Raw genomic sequence first — 20,114 nt, 5'->3', positions numbered from 1 at the left:
TGGCACCCCTGCAATTCTGTCAGATAATACTCAGTTTCTTCCTGAAAATGATTGCAATCACAAATTCTTTGGTCTTATTATCTTCATTTAATTTGTTATAACTGTACAGTTTTAACAAATTATATATATATATATATATACCAGGTGGTGAATAGTAATGCCCTAAGGCAAACTTATATATGTACATTTTGCTACTATAGCAACTATTTTTCTCAACTTTAATTGTTCCTCCTGACATTCATATTTAGGCTATTCCAATATATGGGGATATCACATATATATATGACCTCGGTCCTACATTAGAGGGACTCGACTGAGGTGTCCCAAAATGTGCCCTACACTACATCCAGCCAGATCTATTAGTGGGTACCACTTTTTCAATCAGTAGGTGGTTACCTTATATGCATCTATAGATGCATGAGCGATTTTACACCTATAGGATTTTAATTAATCAATAAAGTTTATGCATTTTAAATTTCTTTATATCCACACTTTTCCTACTTTCCCCTTTCCCTATCTTACATGACTATTTTGGTGGTGTACACCTGTGGATATAGATCTGATGAGAATAGACCATTCTTTTGTTTTTTGCAACTGCACTTGGGGACACTTTCAAAGTTTTCCCAATTTTTCGGACTGACTGACCTTCATTACTTAAAGTAATGATGGCCACTCGTGTTTCTTTACTTAGCTGCTTTTTTCTTGCCATAATACAAATTCTAACAGTCTATTCAGTAGGACTATCAGCTGTGTATCCACCTGACTTCTGCACAACACAACTGATGGTCCCAACCCCATTTATAAGGCAAGAAATCCCACTTATTAAACCTGACAGGGCACACCTGTGAAGTGAAAACCATTTCCGGTGACTACCTCTTGAAGCTCATCAAGAGAATGCCAAGAGTGTGCAAAGCAGTCATCAAAGCAAAAGAGGGCTACTTTGAAGAACCTAGAATATAAGACATATTTTCAGTTGTTTCACACTTTTTTGTTAAGTATATAATTCCACATGTGTTAATTCATAGTTTTGATGCCTTCAGTGTGAATGTACAACTTTTGGTCTGTACACACACACATTATATATATATATATATATATATATATATATATATATATATATATATATATATATATATATATATATATATATATATATATATATATATACACACACACAAACCTATTTTGTTAAAACTATCCAGTAAAGTAACCATACTTTACCATAAGACGCACCCCCCCATTTTCGGGGTTTATGGTCCAAAAGACACGGGATATGCAGCAATTCTGAGTCTTCCCTAATAGCTGATGTTAGGGAAAATCTGGCTTGTGGGCCAAATCTGGGTCATCATACAGTGTGTTGAGGTATCATAATAAAGTATCTGTATTACTTGTTAATTCAAGGTTTTTTTATCCTTTCATGACATATTTAAATTGGGCCATATGCTTTTTACTGCTCTGACATAACATATTATATTATTCCAGTATGCTCCATTTGAGATTATTTGCTAATTTTATTCTAAGATCTATTGATAAAATGTACTTTCATGAGACAAATGCATACGGGAGGAAGGGAAGAGTCAGCTCACCAGTCCGGAAGTATCAGGATACAGCTGGAGGATCTGCAAGGAGAGCCTGGAACTCGGCTTGAAATCCAGAGAATGAGATGTAATTAAAGTCTGTTTATTGATTTATTAAGATTTGCACGTTAATGACCAGGCCAATTTTTACAATTCTGACCACTGTCACTTTATGAAGTAATTACTCTGGAACGCTTCAACGGATCCACCTGATTCTGAGATTGTTTTTTCGTGACATATTGTACTTCATGATTGTGGTAAAATTTCTTCGATATCACTTGCGTTTATTTGTGAAAAAAAATCGGAAATTTGGTGAAAATTTTGAAAATTTGAATTTTCATGGCCTTAAATCAGAGAGATATGTCACACAAAAGAGTTAATAAATAACATTTCCCACATGTCTACTTTACATCAGCACAATTTTTGGAACCAAAATAAATATATATAATTTTTTTTTTTTTAAATTAGGAAGCTATAAGGGTTAAAAGTTGACCAGCGATTTCTTATTTTTCCAACAAAATTTACAAAACCATTTTTTTTTTTTTAGGGACCACATCACATTTGAAGTCACTTTGAGAGGTCTTTATGACAGAAAATACCCAAGAGTGACACCATTCTAAAAACTGAACCCCTCAAGGTTCTCAAAACCACATTCAAGAACTTTATTAACCCTTCAGGTGCTTCACAGGAATTTTTGGAATGTGGAAGAAAACAATGAACATTTAACTTTTTTCACAAAAAATGTTACTTTAGACCCAATTTGTTTTATTTTCGCAGGGGGTAAACAGGAAAAAATGAACCCCAAAATTTGTTGTGCAATTTCCCCTGAGCAAGCAGATACCCCATATGTGGGGAAAAACCACTGTTTGGGCGCACGGTAGGGTTCGGAAGGGAAGGAGTGCCATTTGACTTTTGATTGTAAAATTTGATTGAATAATTAGCGGACGCCATGTTGCATTTGGGGAGCCCCTGATGTGCCTAAACAGTGGAAACCCCCAATTGACACCATTTTGGAAACTAGACCCCTCAGGGAACTTGTCTAGATGTGTGGTGAGCACCTTGAACCTCCAAGTGCTTTACATAAGTTTATAACATGGAGCCGTGAAAATAAAAAAAAATTATCTTTTTCCACAAAATTTATGTTTTAGCCCCAATTTTTTTTATTTTCACAAGGGTAAGAGGAGAAAATGGACCCCAAAAACTTTTGTGCAATTTCTCCTGAGTACGCCAATACCCCAAATGTGGGGAAAATACAGTGTTTGGGCACACGGCAGAGTTCAGAAGGGAAGGAGCATTGTGTGACTTTTTGAACACAAAATTGGCTGGAATTGAGAGCGGACGCCATGTCGCGTTTGGAGAGCCCCTGATGTGCCTAAATAGTGGTTACCCCCAAGTGACCCCATTTTGGAAACTACACCCCTCAAGGATTTTATCAAGGGGTATAGTGATCATTTTGAACCCAGTGGTACGACACAGAATTTGATAATTTATTCAATATGATGATCTAATGTTATTAGTCTTGAGCGCAAGTGCTCACTACTTGTGTTTGCATCGGATACTCAGGTATGCACCATGTATCGCGGGTGCTCGAGTGACCTGCTCGAGTCCCCGCCCACGTTTCACAGTTATTAGACACACACAAAAAAAAAAAAAAAAAAAAAACACATGCAGGGATCGCTCGTGCATGGCAGGCAATCCCCGCAAGGTTTTTTCGGCCGCGAAGCATATGGGGCGGAGACTCGAGCATGTCACTCGAGCACCCGCGATACTCAGTGCGTACCCGAGTACCCGATGCAAACTCAAGTAGCGAGCACTTGCGCTCAACATTACTCACCAGTTTTTGTTTTTGTTTTTTTTTTACTTTTGAAAAAAATCCCAACCCTAATACAACCCCAACCGTAGCCCCAACCCTATCCCGAGAGTTTATTTTTTGCGCTATTCCTCGTGCGATATAAGTGATTAGACGACTTTATTCTTTGGGTCGGTGTGATTACAGAGATACCAGAATCATATGGGGTTTTTATGATTGACAGCTGTCACACACGAATAGACGCATTTTTTGTAAAATCTAGTAATTGCATCGCCTTATTTTGAGAGCTATAATTTTTCCATATTTTGGCCGACAGAGTCATGTGACTGCTTGTTTTTTGCGGGATGAGTTGACGTTTTTATTGGTGCCATTTTCAGGCATGTGACATTTTTAGATCGCTTTCTATTCTGATTTTTGGGAGGCAGAATAAACAAAAAACCAACAATTCAGGTTTTTTTTTTTTTTTTTTTTTTTTTTTTTTTTTTTTTTTTTTTTTATGCGGTTTCGCGTGTGGTAAAATTGATAAGGCAGCTTTATTCTTCGGGTCAGTACATTTACAGCGGTACCACATTTATATTGTTTTTCTATGTTTTGCACTTTTACACAATAAAAGCCATTTTATAGAAAAATAGTTTTTTTTTGCATCGCTTTATTCTGAGAGCTATCACTTTTTTATTTTTCGGCTGATGGAGCTGTATGGCGGCTTGTTTTTTGCGGGACAAGATGACGTTTTCAGCGGTACCATTTTTATTTATATTTGTCCTTTTGATCGCGTGTCATTCCATTTTTTGTTTGGCAGTATGATGATAAAGCATTGGTTTTTTTTCGTTTTTTATTTTTTAACCGTGTTCACTAAAGGGGTTAACTAGTGGGACAGTTATAGGTCAGGTCGTTCCGGACGCGGCGATACCAAATATGTGTAATTTTATTGTTTTTTTTTTTCCCATAATAATATTTATTGATGGGTACATTATATTTTTGGTGGATTATTTTTTTTTTATTTAAATATTTTTTACAATTTTTTAACTTTTACACTTTGCCCCACTATGGGACGTTCACTTTTTTTTTTTACTCTGATTGCTTGGATAGCATAGGGATGGAGCACCATCTCTGTGCTATACAGGCTGTCAGCGCTGCAGATGCGCATGACCAAAGTATCTTCCTGCTGTCTGGTGACCCGGATGTTGTCATGACGACATTGGGTCGTCATGGCAACATCCGGGAAGCAACGGCAGACAGCGTTGGACGCCGGCAGGAGAGGTGGTTAAGCAGCATTGCGGGGGCTAATGTGCCGGGAGCGGTGCGGGACCGCTCCCAGCACATCGTCACAGCTGACATCCAGTGCTATCAGCTGACACCCGGTGGCGATCGCGCGCGCACAGCCTGTGTGCAGGCGAAATCAACAGGGCGTACCAATACGTTCCTGGCTCTTAAAGAACAGGTAAGCATTAGTATGTCTTGGGCTTTTAAGGGGTTAAAAGACGCGGCAGCAGTACACACCAACAGGTAAAGAAAGCAACGCTTTTTGACCTATGCGGTCTTTTTCATGGCTGTCATAGGTTGAAATGCGTTGGTTTCTCTACCTGCTGGTGTGTACTACTGCCGTGTCTTTTAATCTATGCCAATAAACTAACTTTTTAATTACATTTCATCAGCTGGATTTTCTAATTTATATTTGTTTTTCATGAAACAAGCCTTTTAAAAAGGAATCCGTCACCCCCTGGGAGATATGAAACCTCTAATATGGGCATACAGGTTATAGAAAAGTAAATCTAAACATACCTGTATGGCCCATAGTAGAGGTCTGAATGCAGAGAAAAGGGTTTTTATCCACTCTTTTCCACAGGCTTGGTGCCCCCTGGACGCCAAGAAATCTCTGCGTAACTGTTTATTATTCCCTGAAATCCCCGCCTATATGCTTAGTTACCATATTTCCCCCCTCCCCTGCACCTTCACAGGGTCCTGTGATGTGCACTGTGCTCTCTGACTTCCAAGCCATGCGCAGAGAACCGGTCACAGAGCGCACTTTGCTTCATCCCGGCCCCATGTCTTTATGGTTTCACATACGTCTTGCATTGGTGACCTAACACCTTGCATTGTTCATGCTTCTATAGTGGAAGCAAAGCAGAACTTTGGGATCCTGGAAAACGCAGCAAAAAGCAATGTGTGAACATAGACTTAAAGAGAACACAGAACTGCTTTGGTAGACCAAGCACTCTTATATTTGGGACAGTTGGGCAAGATGGCTGTTGGCCTGGTGATTGGCCAAACTACTGTTCAGCTGGCAGCCATCTATAGTGTATGGTGAGCTTTAGACTCGATCTGCCAAATTTATCAAACTGGCCCTAATTTATCCCTTATGCCCTATTTAAAGATAAAAAGTTGGTATATATGAAATTAAATATGGAAAAACAAAGAAAAAATATCAGTAAATGTATGTATGGAATTCAACACTTTCCAAACCTGCATCCTGCTCACGGTGTTGCTCCTTAGCATAGTCTTACATAACTTTGCTTTTGTTGCTACTTGGACAGTCTGTGTATAATTGAACCACACCACAGAAGCACCAAGACAACTTACACATTAAGCAAGAAGATTTTAAAGGCAAAATTGGGAGGGAAAGGCAGAATTTCAGAGAGTAATTATCCATTAGGGAATCTTTCTGTCCCTAATGAATACATGATATCCCTTTTTGCTAAGCAGCAGCCAAGTGTATTCTGCAATTACTCGGCAATGCAGGTCGCAACTAGCAGGTGACGTATAGAGATCCCCATAGGGTCCAGTACCCGCGGACTCCCCAGTGCAGCCGTGAGGACAGAACTGTCATGTTCTTGACTAGTAAGGATGGGTACACAGCAGATCATTCTACCGCAGGTCCACAACAAAATGCAGATTTTGGTACAGATTCATAGTGGAGTTCATGCATTAAAGTGAAATGCATGAAATCTATAATGAATCCACCTCAGAAATTGACTCACTGTGGATTTAAGACAGAAAAAGAGGCACTGGATGAGACCAGATTGTTCTCTGATCATTGCACTCCAGATAACAGGAGCAAGTTCTGGTTATAGGGCCACTGTGTATAATAACTGTATGCCCCAACAACACTAAAGAACCCAGGGTCATTCTGACTATAGAAAATATTCATTGTACACAATTCAAAGCATTTTCAATATAATGTTAGATTACAATCTTAATTTGCTCCAAGATGATCACTAAAAAGGTGAAAACCTGACCCCATACCAGCAGTGAGGAGTTGTAACCAGAGTATTGTAGAGAAGGGCTAGACCGCTAGTACTGTAGGTGCACGCACTTCAGTAATACAGGCCAACGTTATTTTTTTTCTCATATCAAGATTTGATGATAGCTCCAGATTTTCAAACCCACAACAAATTTTGCCACAATTTTCAGATATCGCAACATTAAGGCAGAAATCCACATCCAAATGTGTATGTTGCAAACGGATCTGGTGATGGATTTCTTGGTCATTTCCACTATGCAGCCATACATCGATATGATTGCCACATGACTTAAAACACATTTTTATTGTCTACTACCATTCTCACTTAACTAGAAACAGAACTATAAAAGTATATATTACATAACGTTTTACAATACCACATTTTATTTGTGGAACTCCGTAGGCTAGGGCCACATTGAGACTTTTTGCAGAGCAAATGACTGATCATAAATTTATGGAGGTACAGCTAGGTTGTATGCAGGCTTGTCACTTGATAAAATCCAAACAAATGACAGGCCTCAGTCAGATCTGCATAAACCACGCGTGAAGTCAGTGTTCTTCAAGAAACAATGCACACGCAATCTATGGTACTGTTCACATGTCCATATTTTTTGGGCGAATTGAGGGTCTCAAAAAAAAATAAAAATTTAAGAGACAAGTCAGTTTCTGATCCAAGTCAAGGATTAAAGAGGTTGTCCACTACTTTATCATGTATGACCAGTCCTTAGAATAGGTCATCAATGTCTGACTGGCCGGGACCTGACACCCAGCACCCCCGCCGATCAGCTGTTCTCGGGGCTGGCGGTGGCCACAGATGCTCAATTGCGGAGCTGCTCCATCTTCTGATAGTGGCCGCAGCAAAGTATTGCACATCCACTTCCCAAATCAATAGGAGGCGGATGTGCAGTACCTTGCCATGGTCTCTATCAGAAGACGGAGCAGCTCTGCAATTGAGCATTTATGGTCAGTAGTTGCTGACACTGAGAACAGTTGATCGGCAGGGGTGCCTGGTGTCAGACCCTGACCGATCAGACACTGATGACCTATCCTAAAGGTAAGTCATCAATAATAAAGTAGTGGACAACCTCTTTGAAATATCCTCTGAAGTCTATGGGTCAGTGAAAAATCACAAATAGTCACCCGTCTGCTTTCTAGTTTTAACATAGTAATGCACAGTAGAAGCTCTGCAATTTCTTTATTTTTGCACAAGAAAAAAATCACTGATGTTAAAAACTGACACTGTATATTATAATCCTGAGGTTGATTATCTGTATTTAAAGCGCACCTGTCAGCAGGATTGTGCTCAGTAAACCACATACACTGTCAGGTGGGCGACATTACACTGATTAACATGATACCTTGGTTGTTGAAATCCATCTGATTTGTATCCCCATAATAAAACGTCATGGCAAACAGGAGGCCTGACTACCGCAGAACCTATGAATATCAATTATGCACACCGCCACACTATTCTAACAAGGATTAAAGTAACTTGTTATGCTGATCGGTGTGGGTCCCAGCAGCTGAACCTCCAATGATCAGCAAGTTATCATCTATCCTGTGGATTGGTGATACCGTTTTCACCAGACATCCCATTTAAGGCTGCATTCAGAACACAGTGCGATGACTGGACTGCCACATAGTTTAAGGTACATGGTTTGCATGTAAACAAAAGCGAGCAGCACTGGAGACCCCTTTAAATATACGATAGACCTTATTCCTAAGGAGTCCTGACACAACATTCCAATATTAAGATCTCCAGCAGATAAGGCCGTTTTCACACATCTGACATCTGCGGTCCAAGTACTCCAGGACACGGGAGTACACGAGGCAGCCCAGCCAAGGTCAGGAGGTCTACAGCCGGCCCGCACATGGCAGTATGTGCTCAGAAAGTGAATGTCGGCCATGTAAGTATCAAGCAGCTAGGGTATAAAAGGGATGTTATAGATACGTACCTTAAGAAGAACAAAGAATTCAAAGATTCTGCGGAAGGATGGTGGGAAGAGACGAGCATAGGTGACTGCCATCTTAAAGAAGAGAGCGTGGAAGAGGCGATCCCGCACGTTAATCAGGGGGTTCTGGTTAAGATTGGGGGTACGAACCCGGTTTCCGTTAGTGTTATTGATAGGAATATTTCCCTGATTCTCAGACATCTTGAGGATTCCTTAGAAAATAAAAACAAAGAAGGAATTCAGCAGATTGATACATTGCAGATGCCGAGCAGAGTAGTGACAGGAGACAGAGGGTAATCCACAGCTTCTTCCCTCACACGCTCATGCGCAGTAACACCCTCCATCCCGGGACCCTGCGCTGGTAACAGCACATTACATTAGCTGCAGCCAGCCTGCCTCTGTCTATGGACCCGCACAGTGGCCCCTGCCATGTCCATGCGTATGCCGGCGTGCCTACCTATGCCTTGTTCGGGGGGTCCCCGCTCTTACCCCTATGTCTGTGGGGAGGGGACCCCTTACAGCTGACGGGGTCGCACAATCTGGTTATCGCCAACTTCCGGTCTGTCTTCCGTTTCCTGTAGCCTCAGCCATTGCAGTGACCGTGAAAATGAATGTGCGAGGCACTATGGGACAGTAGGCGGAACTATGCTGATAAAATGCAGCTTAACCATGAGGCACTGCGCGGCCCAGTGATCGCATAAAATCAGGAACAATTAGATGTAAGTGATTGTATGTGGCGACATCATTCGTCTAGGATGTGCGGTGTGACAAAGAGAAGACAGAGATGTCAAACATGTAACTCTCCATAAACAAAAATGATTTAAAATAAAGGACTATATATACCCATATAATCACCTGTGAACTCGTGCTCGCTTCGGCAGCACATATACTAAAATTGGAACGATACAGAGAAGATTAGCATGGCCCCTGCGCAAGGATGACACGCAAATTCGTGAAGCGTTCCATATTTTATATCCCCCACAATGATATTATATCCCCCCACAGTGATATCATTATGTTTCCATATTTTATATCCCCCACAATGATATTATATCCCCCCACAGTGATATCATTATGTTTCCATATTTTATATCCCCCACAATTATATCATTATATCCCCCACAGTGATATCATTATGTTTCCATATTTTATATCCCCCACAATTCTATCATTATATCCCCCCACAGTGATATCATTATGTTTCCATATTTTATATCCCCCACAATGATATTATATCCCCCCATAGTGATATCTTTGTTTCCATATTTTATGTCCCCCACAGTGATATCATTATATTTCTATATTTTGTATCCCCCACAATTATATCATTATATCCCCCCACAGTGATATCATTATGTTTCCATATTTTATGTCCCCCACAGTGATATCATTGTTTCCATATTTTGTATCCCCCACAATTATATCATTATATCCCCCCACAGTGATATCATTATGTTTCCATATTTTATGCCCTCCACAGTGATATCATTATATTTCCATATTTTATGTCCCCCACAGTGATATCATTATACTTCCATATTTTATGCCCTCCACAGTGATATCATTATATTTCCATATTTTATGTCCCCCACAGTGATATCATTATGTTTCCATATTTTATGTCCCCCACAGTGATATCATTATGTTTCCATATTTTATATCCCCCACAATTATATCATTATATCCCCCCACAGTGATATCATTATGTTTCCATATTTTATATCCCCCACAATTATATCATTATGTTTCCATATTTTATATCCCCCACAATGATATTATATCCCCCCACAGTGATATCTTTGTTTCCATATTTTATGTCCCCCACAGTGATATCATTATATTTCCATATTTTATGTCCCCCACAGTGATATCATTATGTTTCCATATTTTATATCCCCCACAGTGATATCATTATGTTTCCATATTTTATATCCCCCACAATTATATCATTATATCCCCCCACAGTGATATCATTATGTTTCCATATATTATATCCCCCCACAGTGATATCATTATGTTTCCATATTTTATGTCCCCCACAGTGATATCATTATGTTTCCAAATTTTGTATCCCCCACAATTATATCATTATATCCCCCCACAGTGATATCATTATGTTTCCATATTTTATGTCCCCCACAGTGATATCATTATGTTTCCATATTTTGTATCCCCCACAATTATATCATTATATCCCCCCACAGTGATATCATTATGTTTCCATATTTTATGTCCCCCACAGTGATATCATTATGTTTCCATATTTTGTATCCCCCACAATTATATCATTATATCCCCCCACAGTGATGTCATTTTGTTTCCATATTTTATGTCCCCCACAGTGATATCATTATGTTTCCATATTTTATATCCCCCACAATTATATCATTATATCCCCCCACAGTGATATCATTATATTTCCATATTTTATGTCCCCAACAGTGATATCATTATATTTCCATATTTTATATCCCCACAATTATATCATTATATCCCCCACAGTGATATCATTATATTTCCATATTTTATGTCCCCCACAGTGATATCATTATATTTCCATATTTTATGTCCCCCACAGTGATATCATTATATTTCCATATTTTATGTCCCCCACAGTGATATCATTATATTTCCATATTTTATGTCCCCAACAGTGATATCATTATGTTTCCATATTTTATATCCCCCACAGTGATATCATTATATTTCCATATTTTATGCCCCCCACAGTGATATCATTATGTTTCCATATTTTATATCCCCCACAATTATATCATTATGTCCCCCACAGTGATATCATTATATTTCCATATTTTATGTCCCCCACAGTGATATCATTATGTTTCCATATTTTATGTCCCCCACAGTGATATCATTATATTTCCATATTTTATGTCCCCCACAGTGATATCATTATGTTTCCATATTTTATGTCCCCCACAGTGATATCATTATGTTTCCATATTTTATATCCCCCACAATTATATCATTATATCCCCCCACAGTGATATCGTTATGTTTCCATATTTTATATCCCCCACAGTGATATCATTATATTTCCATATTTTATGTCCCCCACAGTGATATCATTATGTTTCCATATTCTATGTCCCCCCACACTGATATCATTATGTTTCCATATTTTATGTCCCCCACAGTGATATCATTATGTTTCCATATTTTATGTCCCCCCACAGTGATATCATTATGTTTCCATATTTTATATCCCCCACAATTATATCATTATATCCCCCACAGTGATATCATTATATTTCCATATTTTATGTCCCCTACAGTGATATCATTATATTTCCATATTTTATGTCCCCCACAGTGATATCACTATATTTCCATATTTTATGTCCCCCACAGTGATATCATTATGTTTCCATATTTTATGTCCCCAACAGTGATATCATTATGTTTCCATATTTTATGTCCCCCACAGTGATATCATTATATTTCCATATTTTATGTCCCCAACAGTGATATCATTATGTTTCCATATTTTATGTCCCCCACAGTGAAGTCATTATGTTTCCATATTTTATGTCCCCCACAGTGATATCATTGTTTCCATATTTTATATCCCCCACAATTATATCATTATATCCCCCCACAGTGATATCATTTTGTTTCCATATTTTATGTCCCCCACAGTGATATCATTATATTTCCATATTTTATGTCCCCAACAGTGATATCATTATGTTTCCATATTTTATGTCCCCCCACAGTGATATCATTGTTTCCATATTTTATATCCCCCCACAGTGATATCATTATGTTTCCATATTTTATATCCCCCACAGTGATATCATTATGTTTCCATATTTTATATCCCCCACAATTATATCATTATATCCCCCACAGTGATATCATTATATTTCCTTATTTTATGTCCCCCACAGTGATATCATTATATTTCCATATTTTATGTCCCAAACAGTGATATCATTATGTTTCCATATTTATGTCCCCCACAGTGATATCATTATATTTCCATATTTTATGCCCCCCACAGTGATATCATTGTTTCCATATTTTATGTCCCCCACAGTGATATCATTATGTTTCCATATTTTATATCCCCCACAATTATATCATTATATCCCCCACAGTGATATCTTTATGTTTCCATATTTTATGTCCCCCACAGTGATATCATTATGTTTCCATATTTTATGTCCCCCACAGTGATGTCATTATGTTTCCATATTTTATGTCCCCCACAGTGATGTCATTATGTTTCCATATTTTATGTCCCCCACAGTGATATCATTATGTTTCCATATTTTATGTCCCCCACAGTGATATCATTATATTTCCATATTTTATGTCCCCAACAGTGATATCATTATGTTTCCATATTTTATGTCCCCCACAGTGATGTCATTATGTTTCCATATTTTATGTCCCCCACAGTGATATCATTATGTTTCCATATTTTATATCCCCCACAATTATATCATTATATCCCCCCACAGTGATATCATTATGTTTCCATATTCTATGTCCCCCCACACTGATATCATTATGTTTCCATATTTTATGTCCCCCACAGTGATATCATTATGTTTCCATATTTTATGTCCCCCACAGTGATATCATTATGTTTCCAAATTTTGTATCCCCCACAATTATATCATTATATCCCCCCACAGTGATATCATTATGTTTCCATATTTTATGTCCCCCACAGTGATATCATTATGTTTCCATATTTTGTATCCCCCACAATTATATCATTATATCCCCCCACAGTGATATCATTATGTTTCCAATATTTTATGTCCCCCACAGTGATATCATTATGTTTCCATATTTTGTATCCCCCACAATTATATCATTATATCCCCCCACAGTGATGTCATTTTGTTTCCATATTTTATGTCCCCCACAGTGATATCATTATGTTTCCATATTTTATATCCCCCACAATTATATCATTATATCCCCCCACAGTGATATCATTATATTTCCATATTTTATGTCCCCAACAGTGATATCATTATATTTCCATATTTTATATCCCCCACAGTGATATCATTATGTTTCCATATTTTATATCCCCACAATTATATCATTATATCCCCCACAGTGATATCATTATATTTCCATATTTTATGTCCCCCACAGTGATATCATTATATTTCCATATTTTATGTCCCCCACAGTGATATCATTATATTTCCATATTTTATGTCCCCCACAGTGATATCATTATATTTCCATATTTTATGTCCCCAACAGTGATATCATTATGTTTCCATATTTTATATCCCCCACAGTGATATCATTATATTTCCATATTTTATGCCCCCCACAGTGATATCATTATGTTTCCATATTTTATATCCCCCACAATTATATCATTATGTCCCCCACAGTGATATCATTATATTTCCATATTTTATGTCCCCCACAGTGATATCATTATGTTTCCATATTTTATGTCCCCCACAGTGATATCATTATATTTCCATATTTTATGTCCCCAACAGTGATATCATTATGTTTCCATATTTTATGTCCCCCACAGTGATGTCATTATGTTTCCATATTTTATGTCCCCCACAGTGATATCATTATGTTTCCATATTTTATATCCCCCACAATTATATCATTATATCCCCCCACAGTGATATCGTTATGTTTCCATATTTTATATCCCCCACAGTGATATCATTATATTTCCATATTTTATGTCTCCCACAGTGATATCATTATGTTTCCATATTCTATGTCCCCCCACACTGATATAATTATGTTTCCATATTTTATGTCCCCCACAGTGATATCATTATGTTTCCATATTTTATGTCCCCCCACAGTGATATCATTATGTTTCCATATTTTATATCCCCCACAATTATATCATTATATCCCCCACAGTGATATCATTATATTTCCATATTTTATGTCCCCTACAGTGATATCATTATATTTCCATATTTTATGTCCCCCACAGTGATATCACTATATTTCCATATTTTATGTCCCCCACAGTGATATCATTATGTTTCCATATTTTATGTCCCCAACAGTGATATCATTATGTTTCCATATTTTATGTCCCCCACAGTGATATCATTATATTTCCATATTTTAAGTCCCCAACAGTGATATCATTATGTTTCCATATTTTATGTCCCCCACAGTGAAGTCATTATGTTTCCATATTTTATGTCCCCCACAGTGATATCATTGTTTCCATATTTTATATCCCCCACAATTATATCATTATATCCCCCCACAGTGATATCATTTTGTTTCCATATTTTATGTCCCCCACAGTGATATCATTATATTTCCATATTTTATGTCCCCAACAGTGATATCATTATGTTTCCATATTTTATGTCCCCCCACAGTGATATCATTGTTTCCATATTTTATATCCCCCCACAGTGATATCATTATGTTTCCATATTTTATATCCCCCACAGTGATATCATTATGTTTCCATATTTTATATCCCCCACAATTATATCATTATATCCCCCACAGTGATATCATTATATTTCCTTATTTTATGTCCCCCACAGTGATATCATTATATTTCCATATTTTATGTCCCCAACAGTGATATCATTATGTTTCCATATTTATGTCCCCCACAGTGATATCATTATATTTCCATATTTTATGCCCCCCACAGTGATATCATTGTTTCCATATTTTATGTCCCCCACAGTGATATCATTATGTTTCCATATTTTATATCCCCCACAATTATATCATTATATCCCCCACAGTGATATCTTTATGTTTCCATATTTTATGTCCCCCACAGTGATATCATTATGTTTCCATATTTTATGTCCCCCACAGTGATGTCATTATGTTTCCATATTTTATGTCCCCCACAGTGATGTCATTATGTTTCCATATTTTATGTCCCCCACAGTGATATCATTATGTTTCCATATTTTATGTCCTCCACAGTGATATCATTATATTTCCATATTTTATGTCCCCAACAGTGATATCATTATGTTTCCATATTTTATGTCCCCCACAGTGATGTCATTATGTTTCCATATTTTATGTCCCCCACAGTGATATCATTATGTTTCCATATTTTATATCCCCCACAATTATATCATTATATCCCCCCACAGTGATATCATTATGTTTCCATATTCTATGTCCCCCCACACTGATATCATTATGTTTCCATATTTTATGTCCCCCACAGTGATATCATTATGTTTCCATATTTTATGTCCCCCCACAGTGATATCATTATGTTTCCATATTTTATATCCCCCACAATTATATCATTATATCCCCCACAGTGATATCATTATATTTCCATATTTTATGTCCCCTACAGTGATATCATTATATTTCCATATTTTATGTCCCCCACAGTGATATCATTATATTTCCATATTTTATGTCCCCCACAGTGATATCATTATGTTTCCATATTTTATGTCCCCCACAGTGATATCATTATATTTCCATATTTTATGTCCCCAACAGTGATATCATTATGTTTCCATATTTTATGTCCCCCACAGTGAAGTCATTATGTTTCCATATTTTATGTCCCCCACAGTGATATCATTGTTTCCATATTTTATATCCCCCACAATTATATCATTATATCCCCCCACAGTGATATCATTATGTATCCATATTTTATGTCCCCCACAGTGATATCATTATATTTCCATATTTTATGTCCCCAACAGTGATATCATTATGTTTCCATATTTTATGTCCCCCACAGTGATATCATTATGTTTCCATATTTTATATCCCCCCACAGTGATATCATTATGTTTCCATATTTTATATCCCCCACAGTGATATCATTATGTTTCCATATTTTATATCCCCCACAATTATATCATTATATCCCCCACAGTGATATCATTATATTTCCATATTTTATGTCCCCCACAGTGATATCATTATATTTCCATATTTTATGTCCCCAACAGTGATATCATTATGTTTCCATATTTATGTCCCCCACAGTGATATCATTATATTTCCATATTTTATGCCCCCCACAGTGATATCATTGTTTCCATATTTTATATCCCCCACAGTGATATCATTATGTTTCCATATTTTATATCCCGCACAATTATATCATTATATCCCCCACAGTGATATCTTTATGTTTCCATATTTTATGTCCCCCACAGTGATATCATTATGTTTCCATATTTTATGTCCCCCACAGTGATGTCATTATGTTTCCATATTTTATGTCCCCCACAGTGAGGTCATTATGTTTCCATATTTTATGTCCCCCACAGTGATATCATTATGTTTCCATATTTTGTATCCCCCACAATTATATCATTATATCCCCCACAGTGATATCATTATGTTTCCATATTTTATATCCCCCACAATTATATCATTATATCCCCCAGTGATATCAATATATTTCCATATTTTATGTCCCCCACAGTGATATCATTATATTTCCATATTTTATGTCCCCCACAGTGATATCATTATATTTCCATATTTTATGTCCCCCACAGTGATATCATTATATTTCCATATTTTATGTCCCCCACAGTGATATCATTATATTTCCATATTTTATGTCCCCCACAGTGATATCATTATGTTTCCATATTTTATGTCCCCAACAGTGATATCATTATGTTTCCTTATTTTATGTCCCCCACAGTGATATCATTATGTTTCCATATTTTATGTCCCCCACAGTGATGTCATTATGTTTCCATATTTTATGTCCCCCACAGTGATATCATTTTATCCCCCCACAGTGATATCATTATATTTCCATATTTTGTGTCCCCAACAGTGATATCATTATGTTTCCATATTTTATGTCCCCCCACAGAGATATCATTATGTTTCCATATTTTATGTCCCCAACAGTGATATCATTATGTTTCCATATTTTATATCCCCCCACAGTGATATCATTATGTTTCCATATTTTATATCCCCCCACAGTGATATCATTATGTTTCCATGTTTTATATCCCCCACAGTGATATCATTATGTTTCCATATTTTATATCCCCCACAATTATATCATTATATCCCCCACAGTGATATCATTATATTTCCATATTTTATGTCCCCCACAGTGATATCATTATATTTCCATATTTTATGTCCCCATCAGTGAAATCATTATATTTCCATATTTTATGCCCCCCACAGTGATATCATTGTTTCCATATTTTATATCCCCCCACAGTGATATCATTATGTTTCCATATTTTATATCCCCCACAGTGATATCATTATGTTTCCATATTTTATATCCCCCACAATTATATCATTATATCCCCCACAGTGATATCATTATATTTCCATATTTTATGTCCCCCACAGTGATATCATTATATTTCCATATTTTATGTCCCCAACAGTGATATCATTATGTTTCCATATTTATGTCCCCCACAGTGATATCATTATATTTCCATATTTTATGCCCCCCACAGTGATATCATTGTTTCCATATTTTATGGCCCCCACAGTGATATCATTATGTTTCCATATTTTATATCCCCCACAATTATATCATTATATCCCCCACAGTGATATCTTTATGTTTCCATATTTTATGTCCCCCACAGTGATATCATTATGTTTCCATATTTTATGTCCCCCACAGTGATGTCATTATGTTTCCATATTTTATGTCCCCCACAGTGATGTCATTATATTTCCATATTTTATGTCCCCCACAGTGATATCATTATGCTTCCATATTTTGTATCCCCCACAATTATATCATTATATCCCCCCACAGTGATATCATTATGTTTCCATATTTTATATCCCCCACAATTATATCATTATATCCCCCAGTGATATCATTATATTTCCATATTTTATGTCCCCCACAGTGATATCATTATATTTCCATATTTTATTTCCCCCACAGTGATATCATTATATTTCCATATTTTATGTCCCCCACAGTGATATCATTATATTTCCATATTTTATGTCCCCCACAGTGATATCATTATGTTTCCATATTTTATGTCCCCAACAGTGATATCATTATGTTTCCATATTTTATGTCCCCCACAGTGATATCATTATATTTCCATATTTTATGTCCCCCACAGTGATATCATTATATTTCCATATTTTATGTCCCCCACAGTGATGTCATTATGTTTCCATATTTTATGTCCCCCACAGTGATATCATTATATTTCCATATTTTATGTCCCCAACAGTGATATCATTATGTTTCCATATTTTATGTCCCCCCACAGAGATATCATTATGTTTCCATATTTTATGTCCCCAACAGTGATATCATTATGTTTCCATATTTTATATCCCCCACAATTATATCATTATATCCCCCACAGTGATATCATTATATTTCCATATTTTATGTCCCCCACAGTGATATCATTATATTTCCATATTTTATGTCCCCATCAGTGAAATCATTATATTTCCATATTTTATGCCCCCCACAGTGATATCATTATTTCCATATTTTATGTCCCCCACAGTGATATCATTATGTTTCCATATTTTATGTCCCCCACAGTGATATCATTATGTTTCCATATTTTATGTCCCCCACAGTGATATCATTATGTTTCCATATTTTATGTCCCCCCAATGTGATATCATTATGTTTCCATATTTTATATCCCCCACAATTATATCATTATATCCCCCACAGTGATATCATTATATTTTCATATTTTATGTCCCCCACAGTGATATCATTATATTTACATATTTTATGTCCCCCAGAGTGATATCATTATGTTTCCATATTTTATGTCCCCCACAGTGATATCATTATATTTCCATATTTTATGTCCCCAACAGTGATATCATTATGTTTCCATATTTTATGTCCCCAACAGTGATGTCATTATGTTTCCATATTTTATGTCCCCCACAGTGATATCATTATGTTTCCATATTTTATATCCCCCACAATTATATCATTATATCCCCCCACAGTGATATCATTATGTTTCCATATTTTATGTCCCCCACAGTGATATCATTATATTTCCATATTTTATGTCCCCCCACAGTGATATCATTATGTTTCCATATTTTATATCCCCCACAATTATATCATTAAATCCCCCACAGTGATATCATTATATTTCCATATTTTATGTCCCCTACAGTGATATCATTATATTTCCATATTTTATGTCCCCCACAGTGATATCATTATATTTCCATATTTTATGTCCCCCACAGTGATATCATTATGTTTCCATATTTTATGTCCCCCACAGTGATATCATTATATTTCCATATTTTATTTCCCCAACAGTGATATCATTATGTTTCCATATTTTATGTCCCCCACAGTGAAGTCATTATGTTTCCATATTTTATGTCCCCCACAGTGATATCATTGTTTCCATATTTTATATCCCCCACAATTATATCATTATATCCCCCCACAGTGATATCATTATGTTTCCATATTTTATGTCCCCAACAGTGATATCATTATATTTCCATATTTTATGTCCCCAACAGTGATATCATTATGTTTCCATATTTTATGTCCC

At 36.5% G+C, this 20,114-nt stretch overlaps 1 protein-coding gene and 1 non-coding gene across 4 annotated transcripts in view; one reads left to right on the top strand and one right to left on the bottom strand.

The window, feature by feature from the left end:
* TMEM259 (transmembrane protein 259) overlaps window positions 1–9,220 on the bottom strand; it is a 139,917-nt gene extending 130,697 nt beyond the window's left edge. The window contains exons 1-2 of one of the 3 annotated variants that reach the window (XM_073685467.1): window positions 9,070–9,220; window positions 8,584–8,792 (exon numbers count right to left, since the gene is read on the bottom strand). In XM_073685467.1, the coding sequence (XP_073541568.1) occupies window positions 8,584–8,781 (198 nt within the window). In that variant the 5' untranslated portion in view covers window positions 8,782–8,792; window positions 9,070–9,220. Of the gene's footprint in view, window positions 1–8,583; window positions 8,793–9,037 lie in introns of all 3 variants that reach the window. The other 2 variants (XM_073685457.1, XM_073685477.1) reach the window with 2 other exon arrangements.
* Window positions 9,221–9,445: 225 nt separating this feature from the next.
* On the top strand, window positions 9,446–9,552 carry LOC141174779 (U6 spliceosomal RNA). The gene has a single exon (XR_012252985.1). It is a non-coding gene; the product is annotated as a U6 spliceosomal RNA (small nuclear RNA).
* Window positions 9,553–20,114: the final 10,562 nt, after the last annotated feature.

The sequence above is a fragment of the Phyllobates terribilis genome, unplaced genomic scaffold, assembly GCF_046119375.1.
Source record: "Phyllobates terribilis strain yellow unplaced genomic scaffold, ASM4611937v1 Scaffold_1__5_contigs__length_1240528914, whole genome shotgun sequence".
Classification (NCBI taxonomy): Eukaryota; Metazoa; Chordata; class Amphibia; order Anura; family Dendrobatidae; genus Phyllobates; species Phyllobates terribilis.
This window is presented reverse-complemented; position numbering and strand designations above follow the sequence as displayed.